Source organism: Trichosurus vulpecula, chromosome 1 (assembly GCF_011100635.1).
Source record: "Trichosurus vulpecula isolate mTriVul1 chromosome 1, mTriVul1.pri, whole genome shotgun sequence".
Taxonomy (NCBI): domain Eukaryota; kingdom Metazoa; phylum Chordata; class Mammalia; order Diprotodontia; family Phalangeridae; genus Trichosurus; species Trichosurus vulpecula.
Genome location: NC_050573.1, coordinates 11,585,409 through 11,611,191, shown reverse-complemented (window position 1 = coordinate 11,611,191; position 25,783 = coordinate 11,585,409). Strand labels below are relative to the sequence as shown.

General features: G+C 51.4%; 1 protein-coding gene across 2 annotated transcripts in view; it reads right to left on the bottom strand.

Moving 5' to 3' along the window:
- Nucleotides 1-5,838: 5,838 nt before the first annotated feature.
- CLTCL1 (clathrin heavy chain like 1) overlaps nucleotides 5,839-25,783 on the bottom strand; it is an 84,488-nt gene continuing 64,543 nt past the window's right edge. Inside the window, exons 26-33 of one of the 2 annotated variants that reach the window (XM_036765539.1) lie at nucleotides 25,564-25,713; nucleotides 20,329-20,460; nucleotides 19,700-19,810; nucleotides 18,880-19,050; nucleotides 11,846-12,067; nucleotides 7,741-7,816; nucleotides 7,191-7,230; nucleotides 5,839-6,825 (exon numbers count right to left, since the gene is read on the bottom strand). In XM_036765539.1, the coding sequence (XP_036621434.1) occupies nucleotides 7,211-7,230; nucleotides 7,741-7,816; nucleotides 11,846-12,067; nucleotides 18,880-19,050; nucleotides 19,700-19,810; nucleotides 20,329-20,460; nucleotides 25,564-25,713 (882 nt within the window). In that variant the 3' untranslated portion in view covers nucleotides 5,839-6,825; nucleotides 7,191-7,210. The remainder of the gene's footprint in view (nucleotides 6,826-7,190; nucleotides 7,231-7,740; nucleotides 7,817-11,845; nucleotides 12,068-18,879; nucleotides 19,051-19,699; nucleotides 19,811-20,328; nucleotides 20,461-25,563; nucleotides 25,714-25,783) is intronic. The other variant, XM_036765531.1, reaches the window with a different exon arrangement.

Here is a 25,783-nt window from a genome sequence, read left to right as displayed (position 1 = left end):
GGACTTGGATGACCCAAGGAAGGTAAGAAGCAGGCAGACTGGCAACAGTGCAGTGTGTGCGCCCCACGATCTAGGCACATGGGGGCCGTCCCTTTTCTAGACTTGCCTTCAGGCCATTCTCTGGGCTTTTTCCATCTTCAGATCCCCATCCCAGTGACTCATCCAGCCCAGGCCTTTGCTAGGATCCATTCCAAAGACTCACTTTTCTTTTGCTTGCCCTCCCCCCTCACAGGGCTCTTCCTTTCTGCCCAGATCCCCACACTGCCCTCCTCTGGCTGCTATTTATCTCCCTATGATTCTCTCCCTCCTGCTGGAGCTCTGCTGTGTTCTCACCAAGGCCTCCCTTCTGCCCCAGAATCCCAGAGGTCCCTGAGACACGGGAGGAACATCCCGAGACCATGATGTACCTGAACCAGAATTGCCAAGGATTTCCCCCACACTTGATAAAAGAGGGACCTGTCCCTCCTCAATCCCCTTTGGGACAGCGCCATTCTGGGCTTCGTTACACCAGCTCCACCACCCTCCATTCATGGTCTGGGGCCTCACTTTCCAGGGCCAAGCTGTCTTCCAAGTGACTTTTAACTGCTTAAAGAGAACTCTAAGTTCCCCACTAACTACCTTTTCTACCCCCACTGGCTCAGGCTAGATGTATAGGGCTAGCCCTCAACCCCACTCTGTTCAGCATGGGAGAGGCTGCATTTCTGATGTGAATGGATCAGAACCCTCCTCAGGCAGGCTTGGGGGCCTCGGGTTCCCAGGGGCTCACCATGTGTTAATACCTAGCTCACCGAAGCCCAGCCCTGTGGACTCCAGAGTCAGGCAGCCCCACCCTCCTAGGGAGCTGGGGCTACCTCCCAGCTGGACCTCCTGGTTTCCAGCCTTGACCTCACACAGCCCCATCATCTGTCTCCCTCTTCTCCAATCCGTTGCCTCCATGGCTGCTAAACTGCAGGCCTGACCACGTCAGCCCAGGTCAGAAGCCACAGGGGCTTCCTATTATCTGTAGAATCCAATACAGACTCTCCTGGTCACAGTTGGGCCACAGGAGGTCCATACACCCTCAGTTCCAGCCCTGCGGGCCTGTTTGCTGTTTCTCCTTGTATTCTAATCTCCATGTTTTTGCACAGGCTGTCCCCTATGCCTGGAATGCCCTCCTTTCCCATCTCCTCCTGAGAACCCTCCACTCAGATGCTACCTCCTACCAGAAGCCTGCCTAGATCTAGCATCTCTGACAATTACATTGTATCTATTGTGATATACATTGTATTTACATGTCTGTATACTTGGTTTCTCCAAAGACAATGTCAACTCTCTGAGGATTGGGATTTTTTTCTGCGTGTCTCCACCCACTGCTAGCTCCCCGCTCACAGGGGCTGCTGGGATTGAAGCCCCCTTTATTCTTCCTCCAGACCATGTGACTCCTCCTGAGCCTGCCCAGTGGCCAGGGAGGGGCAGCCAATGTGGGGGGGGGGGGTCGGCATGCTGGACTTGGGGTTAGGAAGACCTAAGTCTGAATTCTGCCTCAGACACTTAGAAGCTGTGTGACCATGGTCATGGTACTTTGCCTCTCGGTTTCCTGCTCTGTACATACAATGGGGGTAACAAAGGCTCCTACTTCACAGGGTTGTTGCATGAGCTAATCTATGTAAAGTGCCAGAGGGACCCTAAGGTCTGACGGTTTGTTAATGCCCAAATCAGTCACACCCGAGGAGGAGGGAATAACCATTCCTTGTTGGCTCAGCCCCTGACCTTGGGATTGAACGTGCCTGAGATCCAACCTCCCTGCTATCTCAGGAGAATTCTACAGTCTGAAAAACTGGGGTCCAACTCTCCTGCCAAGCTGGCCTGCTCCCTGGCTGTATGTGTGTGAGCGTGTGTGTGGCGCGCACATGTTACTAGGAGTGTGTATCTGGCAGAAATTATGGGCTGCAAGGCTGTGTGTGTGTGACTAGGAGTGTGTATCTGGCAGGAATTACAGATCACTACATTTCCACACCAACTCACAGGCCAGACTGGGCCCACCCAGCCCCTCTAGCCTCCTGATGCGGTTTAGGCTGTGGGAACCCCCTTGAACCCCACCCTGAATCTGGCTTTTCATGCCCAAATCTTGTCTGCTACCTCCACTGTCTGGTTATCTCCAGATTGCCTCCAGACCCATCCTTGATCCTATCTAGATATCTATACCTAAATCCTAGCCCTCCACGGTCCATCATCTCCAGGTAGCCTTCAGCTACTTCCCACCTTTAATCCCATTCCTGGAGTGTGACCTCCCCCCAGACCCTCCCTAAACCCCTCCTCCCATCACCCCAGACTGCTTGACCACCCTCAGTCCCTCCCAGTCTTTCTGGATATGTCTCATCTTCCCTCCTTCAAGGTGCTCAGTTCAATCTGCTTCAGATTCAATTCTCCCACTTGTCCATACAAGCATCACAAACTCTTTGGAGCCTGCCCAATATGGCAAATCTTTAATAAACTTCGTTTTTCTTTGGCTGTGAGAAGACTTGGGTCGAATTAATTCGGCAGGACCTGGCGTGCCGGTATTTTGGGGTCAAACACCCCTAAACCTCAGCTTATGGTTCCCTGACCTCAACACTCACAGTACAACTCAATTCAACCCATTCAGGATCACAAAATCCAGGGTTGGAAGCTGGCCTAACACCCTCATTTTTTGGTTTTGTTTTTACTGCCAAGGACATTGAGGTTCCGAGCATCAGGGAGAAATCACTTGCCAAAAGCTCCATGAGATCAGAGCAGAAGTAGCAGAGGCCAAATCTGAACCCAGGCCTTTGGATTTTAAATCTCCAGGCTGAAGGCCGCCTCCCACAGCCCCCATTCCTGTCTCTGTTCCTCCCCAGGCCCTCACGTCCCCAGAAAGAGACAAAAGATCAAGGTGTCACGGCTAGGTCTGCCACATAGCAGAATCTGTGTGGGAGGGAGGGGACCCAGAGCCCAGACCCAAAGCCTCAGTCATGCTTTAGAGTGGGGGGAGGGGGGGGCACATCAAATGCACCAGAGTTAAAGTCTGGGTCACCGTGGAGCATACTCACCAGAAGAGCTATGTGACCTTGGGTAAGTAACTTGCTCTTCCTGAAGCTGAGTTTTCTAACTTGTAAAATGAGTCCTGGGCTACCAGAGTCCCCCTTTCCCATGACCTCTTATCTGGGCAGAGGCAGGAATGGGTACTTTTAGCCCCTGCACCAGCCAGGGCCATCCACCTCCTGAAGCAGGCCCTGTAACCCACGGGTGCCAGCAATCCCTTGGTCCAACCTCTTGGTTTGGCAGGTGGAGGAGGGTGAGGGTCAGTTGGCCATGACGTGCGAAGGAAGCACTCAGGCACCATGCCTGTTACTGAGTGCTGCTGGATGCTCAGACGCCAGGCTGGGGGGCCTCCACCCTACTCCCTTCTCCTACTGGCTCACTCCACCCAGACAAAGTTCAGAGAGGCTGTCCTTTCTCTTATGAAAGACATGGAATGATCTTTTCCTAAGGGCAACTGGGGCCTGATCTTGGCTCAGCTTTTGGTGTTTGTGGCAGCTTCAAAGGAGCAGAAAGGAACTTAATGTTCTGTTTTCTGAGGCTCCCAGGTAGTAAGCAGCAACAGGCAGGATTTGAACACAGCGCTCTCTCCTTTAGGTTATGTTGCTTCTCACATGGGAAGGGGCTGGGGGCTTCCTCTAGAGGCCACAAAAAGGAAGCCTGGAGGAGTCCAATGTGGTGTGTTCTCAGAGCCCTCAGGGGCCAGAGCGGGTGGCAGGCAGGTGGGCACATTGGGCAGACCCCCAGCAGGGCCTGCACTAACTGTGGGAAGCAGGCCGGGGACCACTGGGTGTGTATCTGCCTGGCAGGCTGCTTTCCCAGCTCCAGGGAGCTTGGATAGGGAACCTGGTTCCTGAGGCTGGCTGCCCGCCGGCTGATCTGAGTTTTTGCTGATGCCCAGATGAGAGACCTGGAGAAACACAGAGAAGTGTGTGAACTACGTCTCTCTGAGGGATATTGGAAATAACTAAGAATCCATCCCTCAAAACAGCAGCAGCAACCTAATGATGGCCTGAATGCCAGAAGACCTCCAGAGAGGCCAGGAGCTGGCACTGCTCCACCCCCCACCCTGCCTCCTCCTTGGCAGGGGTGGGGGACTGCGGAATTGGCAACTTCTACAGATCAGGTTGGCTGATCGTGCAGAACATTCTCCCCCTTTTTTCTTCTTCAGGGATTGGCTCTCTGGGCAGGGGAGAGAGGATAGAGATAACTCCAGCAGGCAGCCTAGGGGTCTCTGGAATGGGGGCCCAGTAGAAATGCTAGAAGGAGTTCAGGGTCCAGTCCTGCCTTCCTGTGCGACCTTGCTGGGACCAGTTACCTTCCTGCTAAGTGGATTCTCCTGTCTTGGAAATAGGGAGAACAAGCTGACTTTGCTACCTTCCTGTCTGTGAGGACCAGATCAAGCCAGGGATGAGAAAGCACTTTGTTCTTTGGAACAAAGTTTGGAACAAATGAATTTTTTTTCAAGCTCTTAGCCAAATGAGGTTTTTTAAAAAAAAAAAAAGGAAAAGAATTAAATGCCATGGAAACTGATCTGAGAGACTTATTTTCTGGCAGCAGAAGGAGTATTAAGGGAATTACAATGTCACAAGTGGAGCGCAGAGCTGGGGAGCGGGTGGAGGAGGTGCCACCAAGCCAGCCTGGCCTTGCAGGCCAGCTGGGGAGCCCGCCTTCCCCGCCCTGGGCCTGCCAGGCCTCGGGTCTCAGTCAGATGCCTCTCAGCAGCAGGTTCCCCACGATCCAGCATGGAATGTGAGTCAGGCCGCCCCGCCACTGCTGGCTTCTCTCCCAGGGAACCCTGGAAGCCGGGTTGTCTCCCTGACAGCCCCAGGGACGCACAACGTTCCTACTGTTACACACTCTGACACTTGGCTACACTTCCAGTGCCCTCCCTCCTTCCCATTCTTGGTCTGCTAGATTCCCAACTTACAAACCGCCCCTCCTAGGAAGCCCTCATGGATTTCTCCCAAAGGTCACGTGGTCCGCCCCTCTAGTACGCACTGAAGATCAGAAGATGTAGACAGAGTTCTTGCACAGAGGGAGAGGCCCAGAGAGGGGATGCCAGCTGCCTCCAACTGGATCTTCAGACCCAGGGCATAGTCTTTTAGTCCTGTGGGTCTCGCTGGGATCTCATCTCATCTCTTGCTCAGCCCCCACACAAAGGCCATTTGTGGGATGGCATCCTGGAGGGTCCTCCCATCCTGCTTGCCCATCCATCCCTTGGTTCATTCTGTGCCCTCTCTGGGGCACCCAGGAGACCTGCAGGAACCAGCCAGGCCGAGTCTGGGCTTCCAGCCCCACTAACTCTCATAGACTACATTTCCATCTATGCTCATCCTTTAGGGAAGGGCTAAGGACCACAGGGTCCTACAAAAATGCTCAAACTCCCTTAGTCTATTCAGAGCATTGAACCAACAGAGCTGCCACTATACTCCCTAAGTCACTGGGGCTGGACAAACAGTACAATTTTCCTGGGGGACATCTCTGGGTGAGGGGAGGGGGACACCACAACATCATCCTATAGCCAGTGGGACAATGGATGGGGCAGCTCCATTTCTCTGGTCTATGATGGACTTCAGTAGGAGACCACCTTCTAACAAGGCAGGTCCCCACCCTTCTCAGGACCTTAGTGGTGAAGGGCAGACAGAGCCTGGTGATGGTCTGGTGGGCCCGTCTCGGCAGCAGGCAGTGTAACCAGGCTCACCCTCACAGCCTCCCAAGGGAGGAGTCAGGCAGTGGAAGGTATCCAGGGCCATTGGCCTGCCCACTGGGCCTCCCAGCACAGACACCACACCATCTGGCTTAGTTATAATGGGCTTTAATACTCATGATTAGCACAAGATTCATAACCATAAATTATACACGTCTCCATTTCCAGGACATCCAATGTTAATGGTATATGTGTGTTTGAAGAGGGGCACACAGTAACAACACTGTTGGCACTTGACCGTCACAGTGACCCAGGACAGAAGTGGCCTGTGGGCTCATGGGGTGCCAGGGCCCCTGAGGCCTGTGCCACAGACATGGCTCCGGCCTCCCACAAGCAGCTGGGGTCTTCTCAACTATCCCCTCCAGAAAACACAACGTGCTTGTCCCATGACGCACCTACCTAAGCAACCCTCTGTGACCTTGGCTCTCCTGAGCCCTGGGGAGCTTGCTCAGAGGCTCCCAGGGGCGCCCTCCAGGCCTTCCTTCACGCACTAGGCTTGGCACCCCCAGGCATTCACACAGGACAACCTGCTTTTCTTTGACACCAAAGCCGAGAAAGAGCGAAGGCAGATAAGGCAGTGAGTCTCCCAAGTCCCCAGAAAACACAACAGAAATGAATTCTGAGCCCATCAGTTCGGTGTGTGGCTCCATGCCCACGGAACTGCCGGAGCAGCCCCCATCTTCCAGGGTCCTAGGGCTGTAAGGTGGGAAGGAGCTGCTAGTCTTCCCACTATGGCTATGTTGGTGAGGTCCCTGCAAGTCAGGGACAGGCAGCGAAACAGTGTGACACCTTGGGAACAGGTCCCTGCTCAGAGGTGGAGCCTAAAGAACATCAGCAAAATAAATAAGCACCACGATCCTTTGGAGAGCTTCCTGTGGGTCAGGAGGTGGGCTGGCCAACAGAGGAACCCCTTGAGCCTCTGGGATTGTGAACACGTCTCCGAGAAGCCCCCAGGAGCACCTTTTACATGTTGAAACTGTAAACAGGTGCCTGGGTGAATCCTGGAGCTGTATATCCATAGGAAAAATTGGTTTGAGAAGGTCCAGAGGTGGGACCTGCCGTCAGCATCAGCTGCTGGCCTGTAAGAGAAGGACAAGGCTGAGGGTTAGAGGAATTCCCTGGGGTGCCTGGGGAAACTGCTGAAGCAGAGGCTGGCAGGTCTGGCCAGGGCACGGGAATGTCTCCCAATGGTGGCTTTGGCAACCCTGGGGGGAGGGGATTTCTGTACAGTCCATAGGCTCTGGAGGAGTCCCCCCGGCAGCCATGGTATCTGGCTGGCAGCGTTGCTGCCAAACCGGCCTAGTCTCAATGGACACGTTAAGCCACTGTGAAAGCTGGTGCTTGGAAGCTAGGGGCCAGAGGGGATGCCTGCCAAGCCCCAGCTGGCCTGGGACAAGAGCTGCCTTCTTTCAATCAGAGCTGGTACTGGGAATGTGGCACTTACTTAGCCGAATCACCTGTGTATCACTCATGCCCATCAAAATCTAAAAAAACCAGATTCACATTTAATCGATGCTTGTAGACACTTGTCTCCCCCACATGATGGCGGCCCCCGGTCACATGCTCCATGCACACACTCGCCTGCTAAGGCATTGGTTAGCATGTCCCGGGCAGAGCCCCAGGGTCCGGGAAGGGGAAGCTGCAGGCCAGCCAGGAGAGAAGGGGCTCTGGCATCAGGCCTGATGATGCCTGACAGGGTCTCTAGGCAGGCCCTTCAGGGAAGCATTAGTCACAACTACAGTGCACTGGCCAGCCCACAAAGGCATCAGGCTACAGGCCAGCAGTGAGCTCACACGTGCCCTGGGCAAGCTCACTTGCTTCTCCCTTCCTCTGCCATCAGGCCCCGACCACCACCGCCCACCCCCCATCCTCATCCAGGGGCATCCAGAAGCATCCAGGACTGGCACACAAAGCGAGCATTCAAACTGCCTTCTAAAACTAGGGGTGCCTCTGTGCCAGGGAAGCCTCATCACACCATCCTCGACCACACGTACCGAAAACGATGGGCGTGGGCTCCACGCCCTGCTCCTCCCCTCTCCTCAGGCTCTCAGAAGCGTCCAGTTTATCCACCTGGGTAACAGAAAAGGACTAGGGTGATTGAGCTGCAGGGGGGCCTGGCAGCACCGCCGACTCCGGGCGGCTTGTTCAGCACCAGCTATGGCCCCTTCAGCCCGGCCCCCCCCCCCCCCAAAAGGTCTCCTACAAGAGCCTCCTGTAGGAGGCCCATCTGAGTCACCTCTGATAACAGTCAGGAAGCCTTAAATTAGAGTCTTCAGGATCCACACCTGGGATGCAATCAACAGGCCATTATCTGGAACTGAGCTGCTGGCCGGGTTTTCATTTCATTTAAGCCCAGGTTAGTGCAGAGGCCCCAACCCACCACTTTCACAGCTCTCAAGGCCATGGCTGCCAGAGCTTTCTGGGTGCAGATGCCCCTCAGTGGCCAGGACAGATAGGAACAGTTCCAGGGTCATACTTGTGCAGCCCAGACCCTAAGCACACCCAGGAGGCACGGGGATGCTTACAAGGATTCAGAGAATGCATCTCTGGGCATCACAAAGAGGTCTTCTGGACAGAAGACAAACAGAATCAGCTCAGGGTAGTGTCCTTCCTTGGAAGCTCACTCATGCTGTGCCCCTAACCAAGACTTCCACCAAAGAGCCAGGATGTCCTCACTGGGCATTCCCTCCCTATGGAGTGAGTCCTTCTAGGCCTCAAACCCCATCCTTCACCTCATAACCAATGGTCAGAAGAGGATTCTCTGCACATTTGGGCCAGACCCGGCTGTTCTCTCTGTCCCTCCAGCTGGGGAACTCGTCTGCCAAGGCTGACACTCCTGGCACAGAAGTCATCTCTGTGCCCCTCAGAGGCCAAGAAAGACCCTGGTTCCCCTCAGTTTCCAAGCATCTAACAAAAGCCATTCAGTCACCTTAATGGTGCCTTCTAAGACTCCTGCCTGTGGCCTGCCTGCTCCCGGGCTCAGGAGTTCCCAGACCCCACTTCCAGGACAGCCCTGATACTCTACCTGGTGGAGAGAACACTCCACCTCAGGGGTGGGAGCATTTACTCCTCAGTCTCCAATGGAGCTTCACAAAGTGTCACTGCGAGAGCTGGCGAGGGCACGTGAACAAGGAAAGAAGAGAATGAGATGGGACTCCCAGCGCCCTCCACAATACTGGCCCTGGCTGGCTGAGTCCCAGTGAAAAGAACTTTGAGGAAGCTGGTCCAAATCTACAAGGAGCCGCTCTGACAAATAGGGAGACTGGCCTTGATATGACAACTAGTATGAGGCCACCTGGCTCAAACCCAGCTCCTTCCTGGTTCTACAGCATGCTCCTGTCTACGTTTAAGTCCATGTCCCCGGAGCTCAACAAAACTGGAAGAGAGGAGCCTGGTACCCTTCTAGCCAATGAGATGTGGGTGTAGGCCTGGCCTGCTCCCTACTGCCTCCTGGTGGCAAGGCTGGGGGAAGCCTCCTGTCGGTCACAGGGTGGTCACTCACTGCTTCTTCCTGAGGTCTCCTTCCCTCCAGCCCCAAAGACAGACGAGCTGCCAACACTGACTGGGGCAGGGCTTCTCTATCAAAGTTAAAGACAATGGCCAAAGAAGCAACCTGTGCTTTCTGCACTGGGGTGCACAGCACCAATGTGCAAGCACATTGGCTTTTGTTAGATGCTTGGAAACTAGGGGGCACCAGGGTCCTCCTTGGCCTTTGGGGGGCACAGAGGTGACATTCTGTGCCAACCCCAATGACCAGACTCTAAACACAGGCTCATTCCTGGTCCAACCTGGTGGGGCTTGTTCTGGGACAGTTTTACCAGGAATCCTAATGACTCCGAGGAAGTTGGGGTCCAGCTCTGCTCAGGGAAGGCCAACAGAGCCCAGAGCAGAGCCCTGTGTCCAGCCAAGCCAAGAAGCCATGACATGACTTTGCATCAAGGAGGGGGAGGTCCGTGGGTGCTGCTCACTGGGGCAGCACAATTTACCTGACCAGGGTCAGCCAAGAGGGCAGCAGAACCCAAACAAAGGTTGACCCTGCTGGCATCATGCTGGCAGCTGCATTTTAACTGATGGTAACAATATCATTTTTACAAATCACGTGGCCTTGACAGGCTTCTTAGGAGCACAGGGATGCCCAGCCCCACCCAAGCTCCCAAGGCCCCAAGGGGCAGGGACCACGGGCCTGGGAGAATGCAGTGGCGGCAGGGTGGCCACAGTGGCAGCTACAGTAGGATGGAGGGTCACGTCTGGCCTCATCCCTGAGGGGCAGCGTCCACAGCCACTTGTGCCCATGGCTGGGAACCAGTTAGCAGAGGAGCAGAAAGGCTGGGGAGCCTCAGGCCTTGCTCTCAGACCACCTGTCTCCCACTCTGCCGCTGACGCTGCTGCAGCTTTTCATGGGCTTTCATTTCATGTTCTTGAAGAGAGTGACCACTACCCTTGAGGCACCAGGAGTACTGGACACCCCCAGGAAAGACAGATTGTTTTCATGTTACAGACATGTAGGAGACAGGAGAGATACAGCATTTCATGTAAACCGCATCTCCTAAGATTAATCCACACACACGCAGTTAATGTGGCCTGAGCAGGGTCTGCATTTCCCAGCAGCGGCAAAGGTCACTCAGTGGTAGTCACTTGCAAATCCAACCAATCCCAAGGGTAAGTGTAGGTCACCTATGTCGCCCCTGCCCTTACCCACCCCACCCCGGGCAATATGGAGTCCTTATTGTGGGACTGACCTTGGGCCTGCTATGGAAGAGATGGGGGCGATGGGCAGGCCTCGGCCCCAGCTACCCATGAATCACATAGCACATGGAGCAATGGGAGAGGCATGGACCAGGGTTCAAAATCTGCTGCAGACACCAGCTGCCATCTAGCTCCAGACCTCATCCATGAACTACTATGTGTCTCCTAAGGAACAATGTCTGCAGACCTTAAGGGGCCTCCCCACTCAGAGCCTTCTCTGGCCTCGGTTCCCTCATCTGCTGGTTGAGGAGGCTCCCATCAGCCAGCCTCTGCTGGTGAGGTCACAAAGGTCACCTCTGGAGCTCTTCCCAGCATGGGCCAGCAAAGACAGCCTGAGAGCCTCCCTCGAGGGATGGAGCCTGGCACAGGATGTGCTGAGTTAATGAGCCTTGAGTGCCCTTGGGGGTCCTTTGAAATGAGAAGTTGCCACAATCATGACTGAACAGCTCAATCTGCTTCTTCCAGAACAGCTTGGCCTCAGAAACATCCATGTGAAATGCTCAAACCCATACACCCACAGTCGCCCAATAGCACAATGCCCACTTTCTTTTCTAGAGTATAGAAATTAAGGGGTCCAGTTGGATTTTCAAGTAATCCCTGCCAAGGGGTGTCCTTTCTCAAATTACTAGAAATGATGAAAGCCATCTACATTATTCAGCTCATTTGGCAGCAACTATAACTAGGTTCCTAAAACAGATTCCCAGGCATGTCTGTAAGGATGGGACAAGACCAATGAGGAAGGTGAAAAGCAGACACTGTCACCTTATTAAGCAGCCCAGCCACCTGCAAGAAAACCCAAGAGTGTAGTATCTGACATCTCAGTGCAAGGAAAATTGGCTGTACTGCTTAGGCACTGGGGGCTTGTGGGGAGGAGCTGTGCTGTCTGGGAGGGAGTCCACAGATCCAACCACACCTGCCTTCTCAGGCCTCCTGGGAAGCCCGAACCACCTCATTCCTTGTCTTCCTGTCCCTCTGGCACACAAGCAGGTTCAAGGACAGCTGGCTCCAGTGTCTAACAGTGGTGCCACATCTAGCAGTGGTATCCCTATAAGATTAATAAAAAGAGTGGGAAGCAGGGAGATTTGAGAGAAGCCCACAGCCGGGTTGGGCAGCCTGTGCTGCACAGACAAAGGACTTCAATACGTGCTGAATTCTTGTTTCCTCTGAAGGCTGCTGTGCGTGGCATGAAGCCTGTAAGAGGGGGAGACACATCCTCCTCTGCTCCAACCTTGCCTAGAAGGGCAGTGGAGATGGGTACAACCCACCTCTCCAAGGTTTGGGGAATTAAGACTTGCCCATATGGCCTCGAGCAACTCCCCAGAGGTCAGAGGGATGCCCTTGAGACATACTTACTTTGGTAAGATACTCTCTCATCACCTGGATAAAGTAGGGCATGGCAAAGTCCAGGATGCTGTGCCTCCAGGAGAGCTCAAGGACCACATCGGGGTGCAGTAGGTCGTAGCAGGTGAAGAGAGACGCAGCGAAGCACTCCCGCTTGCCTTCCTCCAGGAACCACTGCAGGAGGCCCTCGGCTAGCTCGGCATCCCGGGATTCAGCCGCATACTGCATGGCATCCTGCAAAGGGACAGCTGGTGAGGAGAGAGCTCACTGCAGGCCACTCCGACAGCATGCACAATGGAGGAGAGCCACTGGGACTTCCTGAAAGCCCATCAGGGAAAGCCTGGATGGCAGCTATTTTTTTTTTTTTGCAGGGGGAAGGGCAGGGCAATTAGGGTTAAGTGACTTGCCCAAGGTCACACAGCTAGTAAGTGTGTCAAGTGTCTGAGGCCGGATTTGAACTCAGGTCCTCCTGACTCCAGGACTCTACTCACTGCTCCACCTAGCTGCCCCATGAAGGAGAAATTATAAGGGTCTCAATGAGGTTAAACTATTTACATTCCTAAATGGGAAGATGATACTTGTAACTCCTAAGAACTTTATCATGTTATGGTAGTTAAAAGGAATTTACATAGAGGGTATGAGTCAATTATGTTGGGATGATCTAAAAAAAAAGAAGGGGTGAGAAAGAGGGATGCACGGGGTGAAGGGGGAAGAGAGAGGCAGAATGGGGAAAAGAGGCTTGCAAGGAAGATCTTTAATACTGGAAGGGAAAATGGGAGCAGGGCAATGCTTGAACCTCACCTTCATCAGAACTGGTTCAAAGAAAGAAAGAATATATACACATACATCTGTATCTATCTATCTCTGCGTGTGTGTGTGTGTGTGTGTGTGTGTGTGTGTGTGTATAGAAATGTGACTTACCCAACAGAGAAACAGAAGAAGCAGAAGATAAGAGAGAGAGGCAGGGAGGGAGAATAATAAGAGGGAGGAGAGATGGAAGGCAGACAGTTGTTAGAAGCAAAATAGGCTTCAGAAGAGGGAAAGAATAACGAGAGAGAGAAGAAGAAACAGGAGAAAATGGGATGGAGTGTAATACACAGTCAGTAATCATGACCGTGAATGTGAACAAGATGAACTCACCCACAAAATGGAAGCGGATAGCAGAATGAATAAGAAACCAGAATCCAACAATATGTTGTTTACAAGAGACACACTTGAAACAGAAAGACATAAAATAAAGGGCTGGAGGAGAGTCTGTTATGCTGCAGCCGAAGTGAAGAGGGGAGGAGGGGCAATCCTGATCTCAGACAAAGCAATAGCAAACACAGACCTAATTAAAGGAGACAACCAGGGAAACCACATTTTGCTAAAAGGTGTCACAGACAATGAAGCAATATCAAAAAATTGTAAAGCAAGTTCTCAAGTACATAGGGAACTGAGTCAAATTTATAAAAACAAGAGTCATTCCCCAATTGATAAATGTTAAAGGATATGGACAGGAAGTTTTCAGAAGAAACGCAATCCATCTATAGTCATTTGAAATAATGCTCTAAATCACCAGTGATTAGAGAAATGCAAATTAAAACAACCTCAGATCTATTAGAAATGGCAAATGCTAGAGGAGGGGATGTGAGAAAATAGGGACATTAACGCACTGCTGGTGAGTAGTGAACTGATCCAACCACTCTGGATAACAATTTGAAACTAGGTCCAAAACTACACATACCCTCTGACCTGGGGGCAGCTAGGTGGCACAGTGAGTAGAGCACCGGCCCTGGAGTCAGGAGGACCTGAGTTCAAATCCAGCCTCAGACACCTGACACACTTACTAGCTGTGTGACCTTGGGCAAGTCACTTAATCCCAATTGCCCTGCCTTCCCCCCTCCAAAAAACAAACAAAAACCCCTCTGACCCAGCAATACCCCTACTAGGTCTGTACCCCAAAGGGATCAAAGAATAAGGAAAAGGACTAATATGCGCAAAAGTATTTCTAGCAGCTCTATTTGTGGTGGCCAAGAATTGGAAACTGAGGTGATGCCCATCAGTTGGGGAATGGCTGAGCGAGGTATGGCATGAATGTAATGGAATACTATTGTGCTATAAGAAATGGTGAACAGGATGGTTTTGGGGAAAAAAAAAACCCAACATGGCAAGAGCTATATGAACGGATGGAATGTGAAATGAGAAGAAACGGGATCACTGGGCACAGTAATTAGCAATGTAGAATGATGATCAACTCTGAAAGACTTGGCTACTCTGTCAATACAACCATCTGAGACAATTCCAAAGGACTCCCGATGAAAAATGCTATCTACCTCCAGGGAGAGGAACTGATGAACTCTGAGTGAAAACTGAAGTATCGTTTTCTACTTTTTTTTAGCCATATCACTAACATGGAAATGTTTTTGCAGGATTTCACATGTATAATTAATATCATATTATTTGCCTTCTCAGTGGGTGGGGGAGAGAAATGGGAAGGAGAGAACTGAGAACTCGAAATTTAAAAGAATGTTAAAAATAAAAAAAATAATAAAATTGGAAAAGGCAGCAATTAAAATATTTAAAAAATAACTTCAGGGACTAAACATTAAAAACTGGTGCCAAAGGCAATTAGTTTGCTGCTGTGAGCCTCAGTTTCCTCATAATTTAAGGTGGGGATAACAGCTGCAGGACTTTCTTCATGGGGATGCTGGGAGTGCTATGTGCCAGGCAGGTGCTAAGGGCTGGGACAGAAAAAAAGAACACAGCCCCCCCTCCAAAAGCCCAGTTTTCTACTCTAAAGTGCTCACCTTCTAATGGAAGACACAATATGAAAACAACTGTATAAACAAGATAGAGATGGTGTAAAGGGATCATCTCAAAAAGAAGTTCCTAACATTAAGGAGGGCTGGGGAAGGCTTCGTGTAGAAGGCGGGGCTTTAGCTGGGACATAAAGGAAGCCAGGGAGCTCAGTGTTCCAGAGCGAATGGTCAGAGGCAAGGATGGAGGGTCTTGTTTGTGAACAGCCAAGAGGCCAGTGTCAACAGACTGGGCTGTAAGGTGTTAGGGGGCCAGGTTATGAAGGGCTCTCAATGCCAAACAGAGAATGTATTTGATCCTGGAGGCAGCTAGGTAGGTGGTGCAGTAGACAAAGCTCTGGAGTTGGGACAGACGAGTGCAAATACTGTCTCTGGCGCTGTATGACCCTGGAGAAGTCTTCTTCATCTGTAAAATGGCGAAAAGCAGCACCTACCTCACTACCTTATACTGAAGATCAAAGAAGATAATACACTAAAGTGCTTTCCACACCGCCACGCAAATGCTAGCTTGGTCAGACCCGCACTTTAGGAAAATCACTTTGGTGATTTTGAGGCAGGCAGGCCGCACTGCGGCTAATGCAGTAATCTAGGCAGAGGTGATGAGGGCCTGCACCAGGGTGGGGGCAGTCAGAGGAGAGAAGGGAGTGGATCAGAGGAATGATGCAGAGGTGAAATCTATAAGAGACATTGCCCAGAGGTGAAATCTACAAGAGACCTTGACCAGGTGAAATGGGCCAGAGATGCTGCAGAGGTGAAATTGACAGGCCTTGGTCCCAGACTGAATGGGGGTGGGGTGAGATGAGGAGTCAACTGAGTGTGGGTGCCTCCACAGTTAACAGGGGAGATAAGAAGAGGGGAGGCCTCTAGAGGAAAGGTAATGAGTTCATTTGGATCTGCGGAAGTTAAGACTTTTCTAGGACATGCAGTCTGGGACGCCCAAGAGGCAGCTGGAGTTCACGAGAGAGGTCAGGGCTGGACCAGCAAAGCTGAGTGCCATTTGCACACATCTGATAACGGAATCCTTGGAAGTTGATGAGATTCCTGAGTGAGATAGCAGAAGGGGAAGGAAATAAGCTTTAATATAGCAGCTACCATTACTAGGATGTGCCAGGCACTGCACTAAAATTAAGCACTTTTATAATTGTGATGTCATTTGGTCCTTCTTGGGAGGTATGTGCTACAATTATCTACATTCTATAGTTGAGGAAACTGAGGCAAACAGAGGTTAAGTGATTTTCCCAGGGTCAGACAGACAGGAAGGGTCTGAGGCTGGATTTGAACTCAGCTCTTCTTGACTAGAGGCCCAGAGCTCTACCCACTACGCCATTAGAGAACAAAAAGGAAAAAGGAGGCAGGACGTAGCCCTGGGAGGATGCCCACAATTAGCAGGGATGAAGACCAAGAAGCATTTGGACAGAGAGGAGGAGAGCCAGGAGACAGCAGTGTCATGAGAACTTGGAAAAGAAGAAAGTTACCAAGGAGAAGAGGGTGATCAACAGCAGCAAGGCCAAGGAGTGAAGAAAAGCTGCTGGATTTGGCAGTTAAGAGATCGTCTCCTTAGGATGATGAGGCCCCAGAGAAGAGGAGGTTGTATCTTGTGATGCCCTTCTCCAAGAATTTAGCCATGAGAGGAGGAGAGAGAACAGCCAGTTATGTGGGTTTTTTAAGAGTGAAGGAGACATGGGCATGTTTGTAGGCAGGGAGAGACTGGAGGTAAAAGGGCGGGGGGGAAGTTTGCCAGAGGAGCCAGGATAGAATGGGGCAGTGGATTATGGGTTTACCATAGTGAGGAAAAGGGCCGCCTCATCATTAGAGGAAGGCAGGAGATGGTGGGGAAGGCATCTGAGGGATAGGAGATGTGGAGGAGGGGAGAGGATGGAGCTTTCAGGGAATGGTCTCAGTTCTTTTTCGGCCAAGTATGAGGCCAGGTTCTCAGCTGAGAAGGGAGTCATGGGAGGCCTGGAGGGATAGGAAGGACTGGAAGAGGCACTGCAGATGAATCAAGGAGGGAGGCGGAAGGATTGCCTTGCTGCAGTGAGGGCCCAGCTGGGACTCCATTAAGCTCATTTGTGATAGACCCCGTGAGTGCAGGAGTCAAAGCCAAGGCAGCAGAATGTGGGGCTGGTCAGGGCCAGTGAGGTCAGCTCTTGTTATGGCTAGTGCTGTTGAGGGAGAAAAACCCAAGGATTCAGGAATCCCAAAACTAAAGTTCCCAGGACTGGAGTTTCCAGACGGGGTAATTGAGGGGGAGTAGCCCTCAAGGACCCAAGTACTGGAGAGGGTCAGGGCCATTGGGAATGAATTCACAATCTCAAGCATTCTTTAAGTCAAGGTGGCAAAGATTTATTATGCTTTACAGGGGGCAAGAGTTCTTAGGGAACCTGCAAACTTACAGGGCTACAGGGAAAGTTTATATATGATATTTGGGAGTGAACCATGTCAATCAGGTGTTTTGGGGTGGGATTAGGGAGTGGTTAAGGTGTGGTTATGGAGTGGTTAGTTCTTAAAGGAACATGCACTTTTTGTATCTACTGCGAAAGCCTATTACCCAGAGTTCACTGGGAAATAGCCCAAAGCGGGGCTACTGGGAGGTGTAGTTTTGACTGTGAAGTCACTAAGTTAACTAATGGTCAGGGCTGACTAGGAATATATAGGTGGTTCTCATTAAATGTCTTATTAGACAAAATAAATGTAAGAGAGTATACATTTGACTATATCTAGGATACATATCAGTAAGGTCAGTAAGTAGTAAATATGGTCAAGTAAATACGGTCATGACCCAGTGCAAACCCAATTATTAGTACACAGGGCTGCCTACTGTGAAAGGAGTAGAGATAAGTGTATTGCTGGGGCATGCTGCCCTTGAGCTAGATGGACAGTATTTTGAGGCTTGGGAGAGATGTGATTTTAGAACTGATGTGGTTTTGGAATTGGGGTTCAGGCACAGGCACCTAAGCACAGGCTGTCAGAATTAGGGTCCAAGCACAAGCACCCCATCAGTACCACTCAAACACCACAGTGCCAGAGCTTGAGGCCTGAAGCTAAAGGGCTGTGGCACTTGGGGTCTCCAGCAGCCTCGACGGGTCCTGAGGGATGACTGGCAAGCACGGCCCTGCCCCTGGGCTGGCAGTGGTGGGAGCAGTCTCACATACCATGCTGCTTCTGTCCCTTTTAAAAAGCTTTTGTTCAAACATGAAGCTGATACAAACCAAGTAAGGTGACAAACCGGCCCCACATACTCCTGGCTCTCAGGGTACTTCGTGAGGGGGTCCTGCCCAGTGGGTACCAGGGAAGCTCTGCTCACACCTGCATTCCCAGCTATTTTTTGAGATGCTGCAGATGAAATGACTTATTCAGCTGCTTGTGTTCCTGCCTGCCACAGGGACAGGATAGTCTTCTGGGGCGCAGCACCAACAGCACCGGGCCGGCCACACAGGTCCAGATAACCTAACGCTAACTTGCCTTTGGCTGGTGGGTGGTGATGGCAGGGCACAAGTTAGAGGGGCCCCATTTGCAAAGTAACATTCAGTTTGTCGTGGCGAGCCATGGCCTGCTTGGCCTTGGACTCAATAACTCCATTTAATTTAAGGGGATGCTCAATGGGGAACCCTCGGGGCCGAGTATTCAGCTGTCACAGGCATTTTCAGTTTCCAGGTTTTGGCTGTATTCAAACAGGTACAAAATACACAGGAAGCAAACCCATCTCTTCCCCACCCCAGCTTTCCTCAAACAGAGAAAGGGACAGGCCCTGTAGGAAAGCTGCTCTTTCCACACTAAGAGGCAGATTCTGGGGGCCGTCAAACCTGCTCAGTACATGTCAGATGATTCATCAGTCAGTGGTGTTAGAACCGCTCATAAGGTCAAACACTCTGGATTCCGCTCTAACCCAATTTGGGATTTCAGTCTAGGGGATGCCAAGAAACAGAGCCAATCACAGCACACATTTGTAACAGATGAGTTAACCCCAAATGAGATAACCAGGAAGAGATTCAGCCTGTGGCCCACCAGTGAGTGGGTGCCTCACCCTGCTCCCACAGCGGTTGTGAAGAGCTGCCTCAAAACCATCTTTGGCCCCTGCAGAGCCCTGCCCAGGCTGCCTGACGGAGGGTAGGATCAGCTAGGCTTAGGCACAAGAGAGGGCCCAAAAAGACAATTGGAGAGGGGCTAAAGAGGGACGTTTCCTCTCCTTGCCTCTAAATCCAGATGGCTGGCCAGTGTGGGCATCCATTGCAAAGGGGAGGCACTGACCTTATAGAGACGGTCTTTCTTGCAGAGCTCCACGCTCTGTCTCCATCGATTATTGCCCTTGTAGAGATAAGCCGCGATCCGCCTGAACTCCATCAGCTGGTGCCGCTCCAGCCGCTGAGCCAGGCTGATATTGTCAAAGTTGTCATAAGCATCAATCGATGCCCTCAAGCCCTGTGGAAGGCAGGCTCAGGGTTAGAACAGACCTGGCAGACCAGCATTCTGGGAGCCCAAAGACTCCTATCAGGATTTCAGTAGGTAACCCCCTGAGCCAATCAGCATTTATGAAGCACCTACTCTGTGCCAGGCATGGCACTAAGTGCTGGCTGCTGGCAGGAGGAAAGAGCAGGTGCTAATACCAGCAGTCTGAAGTGAGTTGCATCGAGCGACTACCACCTAGCACCCATTTCTGTTTCTGATGGGAGGTAAGCAGCTGCAGAGAAAGAACGCCTACCACCTCTGACCTCACACGGACTCTGATGGAAGCATGCTCAGTCCTCGTCTGTACTTGGAGGCCAGCCAATGTCACTTTAAGGCTGAAAGGCTCCAGTGTATTTTACTGGCCTGGCCTATGGCCAGGTTTGCCTGTGGTCACAGTAACGAGGGCCCCAACGGTGGCTGCAGGCCCCAAAGATGCCAACACCACAGCACGGCATGGCACAGCATGGTGCTCTCTATCAGCTGGGAAATGAACCACCCCAAACTAGCATGAGTAACATCTATAGTAACCACATCAGGCTGTCCCAAACCTGTTAGCAATGTACGAGGGGAGAAGAAAGAGGATGCAAAGGGATGGTTTGGGTCAGGCGAGCTGCTGACTGACCTGGTAATCCTCCTCCTCAGTCAACAGGTTATTAAGAGCCTCGTTCACTCCCTTATTATTGTGGTTCTGGACTGAGCGCAGGTAAGGTTTCACCAGAGGAAGCTGATTCACCTACCGAATTGGGAAAAAGAAAAAAAGCCTGAAAAATCAAATTATTGTGTTTACAACCCCTCCCTGCCTTTATAACTGCTATATGAACAAGACTATGAGACCTTCTATCCACAGGTGGTGGTTTAGCTAACTCAACAGAAATCTCATATACAGGGTCCTATATAGATGGAATTCTTTTCCATATATATTATTTTTATACCTAATAATCTATTGGCTTTGATATGGGACACCCTGTATTTGAAGAGGAAAGCACAGTCTCAATGAAACGTGGGGAATGAGCCTTTGGGTGCAAACACCCCTCCTCCCAGCTCCCCTTCCTCACTGGCTGAGAGAGTCAAGGCTATATGGGGGTGGGGGTCGGGAAGAGGACAAGGGAAAGGTCCATGACATCCACTGAAAAGAAGAGACAGATTTTTCACAGGGTGGAAACGACTTTCTGCTTCACAGCCTACTTGCATCGAACTCTCCCTTTCATGCTATTTCTCAGAGTAATTCTATTCAGTTTTTGGTAAACTCACCTTTGAAAAAAATCTGACGGTTCGAGTGTGATCCAGCCGGGGGGAGAGAACCAGCAAGAGGTCATTGATCAGGAGGGGTTTGTAATCCAAGTAAAAGCGGAGGGCTTTGTAGTACAGTTCCACATTGGCCACCTGAGCAAGCGAGTGAGGTAAAGGGTTAGCGTTGCTTTAAGCATATCCAGGGGATAGCTCAGACCTAACTGAAACAAGTGGAGTTTCTAAACGGCTTTTATTTTTAACATCCTGAACTTGAACATCGAAAAACAAAAAGAGTATGTCCATAGGCCAAGTCTAACATAAAAAGGATTGCATATGAAACCAGGACTCAAAAGCTTACTTTTTTTCAAGTCTATAATAAATTCAACATGTTACTTTTTTCAAAGTCTGGGCTTCTTTCTGAATAATCTTAGTCACCAAGTATTTATTAAATGTTACCATGCTAAGTGCTAGTGGCACAAAGAAAGGTTAAAAACACATCCTGCCCTCAAGCAGTTCCCATTTCATGGGGGAAGGGGCTAGTGGAGGGGTCCAATGTTAAGGCCTCTGGCAGACAGGGAGATCTGGGCTGAGACGGGAGGGAGCCAGGGAAGCCAGGAAGGGCCGTGAACTGCCTTCTCTTGGGCGCTCTATTCCTTCTTTCTTATGCGTCACCATTCCCATCTTTCCTGCCAAGGTCCTGTCCCCACAAATTAAAGAAGACGCCTTGTGAAAATAAGTATAATCAAGGAAAACATCCCCACCCACCAGCCACGTCCAAATAGCTGTCTTCCTACCCTGCAAGTCGAGAGGCAGCAAACACACTTCATTAGTCTCTGGAATTGCGGCTGGGTATGGAACTGATCAGAGTCCTTCAGTTCCTCAAGTGGGTTTGTCTTGCCAATGTGGCTGCTACCATCTACACGGTCTTCCTGGTCCTCCTCAAGCACTTGGCTCACCCCAAGTCCTCTGGGGACGTGCTGAGGCTCCTCCATTATTTCTTAAGGCACAATAACACCCTCTGTCGGGCCGTTCCTCAGTAGAAGGGCTCCCCTTTCCCTGTCAGCTCTCTGCTTTTCTTTTTTCCTTTTAATCCCCACTTCTGGGATCACAGTGTGAACCTCTAGTTAGTCTGGTCTGCATTTACTGCCTCCTTGGCATGATCCTGCTCTGCCCCTCCATTCTCGCCCCTTCTCTGACTGGTGTGTGTGTGTGTGTGTGTGTGTGTGTGTGCATACACGCGTGTGCGTCCAGCCCTCCTTTGTCACCTGGCACAGAAAGAAGGCAGGTCCTTCTGCTAGTGGCTCCCCTCACCCGTGCTCCATGTTTCTGTCTTTTTCATGGCCCCCCAGCCCTGTTCCTGACTTTAAGCCTGAGTGCCTCTGTCACCATCTTGGCAGTGGAGGCCTCCTCCTAGTGGCACATCCAACTACCCCGAGGGCCTTCTCTGTGAGGCTGCCCCCTTCTCCCATAGGTGAGGCCCTTTTGGGGCCTCCACGAATCGAACCACAGCAGCAGGGACCATTGTTCCCAACCTCTTTGTGTGGGTTGTCTTCCCCACTAGAACATAAGCTCCTTGAAGGTGAGCAGGGCCTTTGGTATTTGTGTGCTTATCAATCAGCACGCTGCCTGCCACATGCTTCTCCTTCCCTGTCATAAACTCTATTAGCAAAGTGATTCCTGCCACCTCTTCCCCTTGTCATTTCTACCTCCAGAGCAGGTCTTGAACACACCCTTCCTCTGCTCTGACACTACCAGCCTCCTGCCGCAGGCCCCCATCATCTTGGGCCTCAATTACTTCAATAGCTGCTGGAGGGGGGAGGTGGAGTCTGCCTGCATTCTGCCACCAAAGCTCAGGTCTGACCATGCTACTCCACTACTCAATAAACTCCTGTGGCCCCTATCGCCTCCAGGATCAAACAGGGCCCCCCATAAGCTGCCCCCTCCTCCCTTTCCTGCCTCCTCGCCCCTCACGCACCCACACATCCTCTTCCATCTAGTGCCCCTGGCCTCCCGGCTGTTCCATGAACAAGACCCTCCCTCTCTCCACTCTGGGCATTCTCTCTGGTCGTCCCCCATGCAGTGTTCTTTGTCTCCCTTGAGCCCTTCCTTCTGCATGACGTGCTCCGTGGCCTCCTTAGCCTTGGCACCTTCCACCTGAGTGTCTCTGGATGTTGAGGTTTGCATGTCATCTCCTCTGGCAGACTGGGACTCCTTGTGGGCAGGGGTGCAGTATCCTCAGTGTCTGGCACACAGCAGGGGCTTAATCGACGCGTGCCGACATTCCAGACTTGTCATATTCCGTTTTCTTCCCCCTCTGTGAATCCACCCCTTGGGGGCACTTGCTTTTCTTCTCCATTAGGATCCAACTGTCCCAATCCAATTGCTCCAATAAATGTGCTCCTCTGGGTTTCTCCTGACATGCATCTGCATTTCAGAGTTCCTTCAGAGATGTGTCCAAGTCCCGTGTCCTTGGGAATGATGCTCAGTGTGGTGGGACACACTCTTCTGCTCTGGACACCGACTCTGTCTCTTGCCTTTTGAAGCATTCTATCTCAACATCCCTTCTCCTGGGGGACATCCCTGGCACCCCCAGGCTCTCCTAGACCTGGTCTTATCTTGCCCAGAGCACGATACAGGGGTTGACTTCCTCACTGCTCTCCCTTTCCAGCTCACTCTTCTTTGTTGGCCATCTTCCCCCTTAGGATATAAACTCCTTGTGAGCAGGGACTGTTGTACAATTGGCTCCCCGAGGCTCACCAGAGTGTGGGCACATAGTAAGCATTTAATAAATGCTCTATTATCACATCTTCCTCCCTCCTCTACTTAACCCTTGCCAGATACCCTCATCTACCTCCCAAGGGATGTCTAAAATAAATACTGATAGGTCCCCCCAGACCTCTGAAGCTCAGTGTGCTGCATCTTCAGGGCCCTCTCTGGCATCTCAGCAGAGAGTTGGCTAGGAACCTCCAAGTCCTCGGGCGCCCCAGGCAGAGTGATGCCCCATGAGACTGGTCACTAATACTCCTGTTATTTCCAAGGTCTGCCCTGTGGCTTTCTTGTAAGAGCACATTGCTCCTGCAGGCCACAGGGATCCCTGGCCAGGCTCTGGTCACACGAGGAGGCTTCTCTTGTCTTCTGGTGCTGCAGCAGCTTTTATGCCAGGTCCCATTTCTTGCTGTTCAGAGCCTCCTTGCTGCCATTTTGCACAGCTCTGGGAAGGACAAGATCAGTGGTTTCTCACTGGATTTCTTGACCTCAGTTGATCTGAGATGTTTTTTGCTTCTGCTGTGGGACAGATGAGCTATGCACCCCACCCCCTCAGTCTGGATGCCACCTTGGTCACCACACCACCAAGTCACTGTGAGTCATGTTGGTAAAAGAGACCTCCCATGCTGGGCACACAGCTGACTGTCAGGGCTTGCTGAGTGCTGGTGAAATGCCCCAACCTCAACATCTCAAGGGCCAAGCCTCAGATGGGTGATGGGGACAAGCAGGAGCTCAGCCCACCCCTCTCATCTCCACCACATTTGTTACCTCCATGAAAGAGGATAAAACCCTGGAGGCCAAAGCAGTGACTTTGGAGGTGGATTTTTAACTTACAGAGACAGATGGAAAACAAGGCTAAATGGGAAAAACCCAACCCACAATATCAAAGTAAACCAAAGCTAAAGAAAAGTCTCCAAGAAGTGGCTGCAATATTTGCATTTTATCACTTCTCCATCCCAAAGCACAACATCTTGTGGGGGACATGGAGCAGCATGGGCTCTCCTCAGCTGGATCTGGGATGAAAAGAATGGCGACGACCCAAAGAAGAGGACAGGCTAAGGACCTCCACTGGACAGACCCAAATGAGGCTCATCTCCAAGCCGCTTTAATACAGCTGTAATGCAACGCTAGCCACCTCCAAAGAGAGAGAACCAGTGGATTCCGAGGGCTCATTCAAACATACTGGTTTTCTCCCCTCTTCTTCTTGCTTTTTTTTGGGGGGGTGGAACATGGCTAATGTGGAAGTTTATTATACATAACTTCATATTTGGAATGGGTTTGTATTTCTTGCCTTCACAACGAGTAGGGGAGGGAGAAAATTTGGAACTCAAAATGAGAAAAAAAATAAGAAATAATAATATAGTCAAAGATAAAGGCATGTTTACCAAACATGCAGGTGCCACAAAGCTGAAAGGGATTCCTAACACTAGCAGAGAATCCATCCTTCCTAATGTGCGGCCTACCAGACACCAGCCAGAGAGAACTTCTCCCACCAACGGGCAAACTCTGGAGGACAGTTACCAATAAAAAGCAGCATAGTCGAAGCTAGTTTGTGACTCAACATACGCAACTCCAACAGACCAAGCCTGTCAGGCTACAACACAGGCTCCATGCACTAAGATGAAAGTCATATACGGGTTCCAGAAGATCAGCGTTCCAGGAACAAAGCAGACGAGGCACAGGTAGCCAGGAACCTGAAAGCTCTGGGGAGTCTGAGTGACCTATGAGAAGCTACGGCAATCAAAAGATCCTAAGGCCGCCTTGGGCTCTGCAGAGGAATGGCTGCCCAATCCAGGGAGGTGGTCACAGCTCATGCGGAACACTGCGCCCAGCTCTGAGTGCCATCCACTGAGAAGGACAGAGGGGCCAGAGGGAGAAGGCCCAAACCACCATGACACAAAAGGCTCATGAAGTTTAGTCTGGTGCAGGGGTAGGCAAACTACAGCCTGTTTCTGCAAAGCTTCGTTTAAAAATATAAAAACCTTTCTTAGCTCCAGGGCTGTAGCAAAACTGGCAGTGGGCCTGACCCTGAGGGTGGGTTAATGACGGGCTCTCCTGTGGAAGAGGGACTGATTGGCTGTGCCCCCGACCCCGCCCTGCTCCAGAGCAGAATGTAAATTGTTGAGGTCAGAGCCTCTTCATTTTTGCCTCTGAATTCTCAGCACTTGGCAAGCCTGGCACATAGGAATTTTATGCTTGTTTTGTGAACTGAACTGAACTCAATTCTACTTGGCCTCACAGAATCAAACCAACAGCAATGGGTGAAAGCTGAAGAACGGTAAAGATGGGGGAATCTCTTAACACCAGAAGCTACTAAAAAGTGGTGAAGGCTATGGGGGAGGGGAGGGTGGAGGAGGGGAAGGTCTCCAGCCAAGCCCTGATGGATGAGAAGCCCTCTGGCTCCCTTCCAGCTTGAGAGAAGGCATCCAAGTCTGGAAACCACCCCTTCCTCCTGTCAGCACCAGAACGAGGCCAGCCGCCCTATGTTACCTTGGTGATGATGTCCTTGAACTGCCCTTCTTTCCAGGCCTCTGTGGGATGGGCCATCATGGTGGTGATGGCATTATCATACTCCTCGTACTTATCGTAGAGGAAGACAAGCTCAGCCCAGAGGTGAGCTTGCTCAGCAGCCCTCAGGACCTGTGGGGGAGGGCACACAGAGCAAGGATCGGGGTGAGGCCCCAACCGGGACAGTCCCCGGGGACGTAGC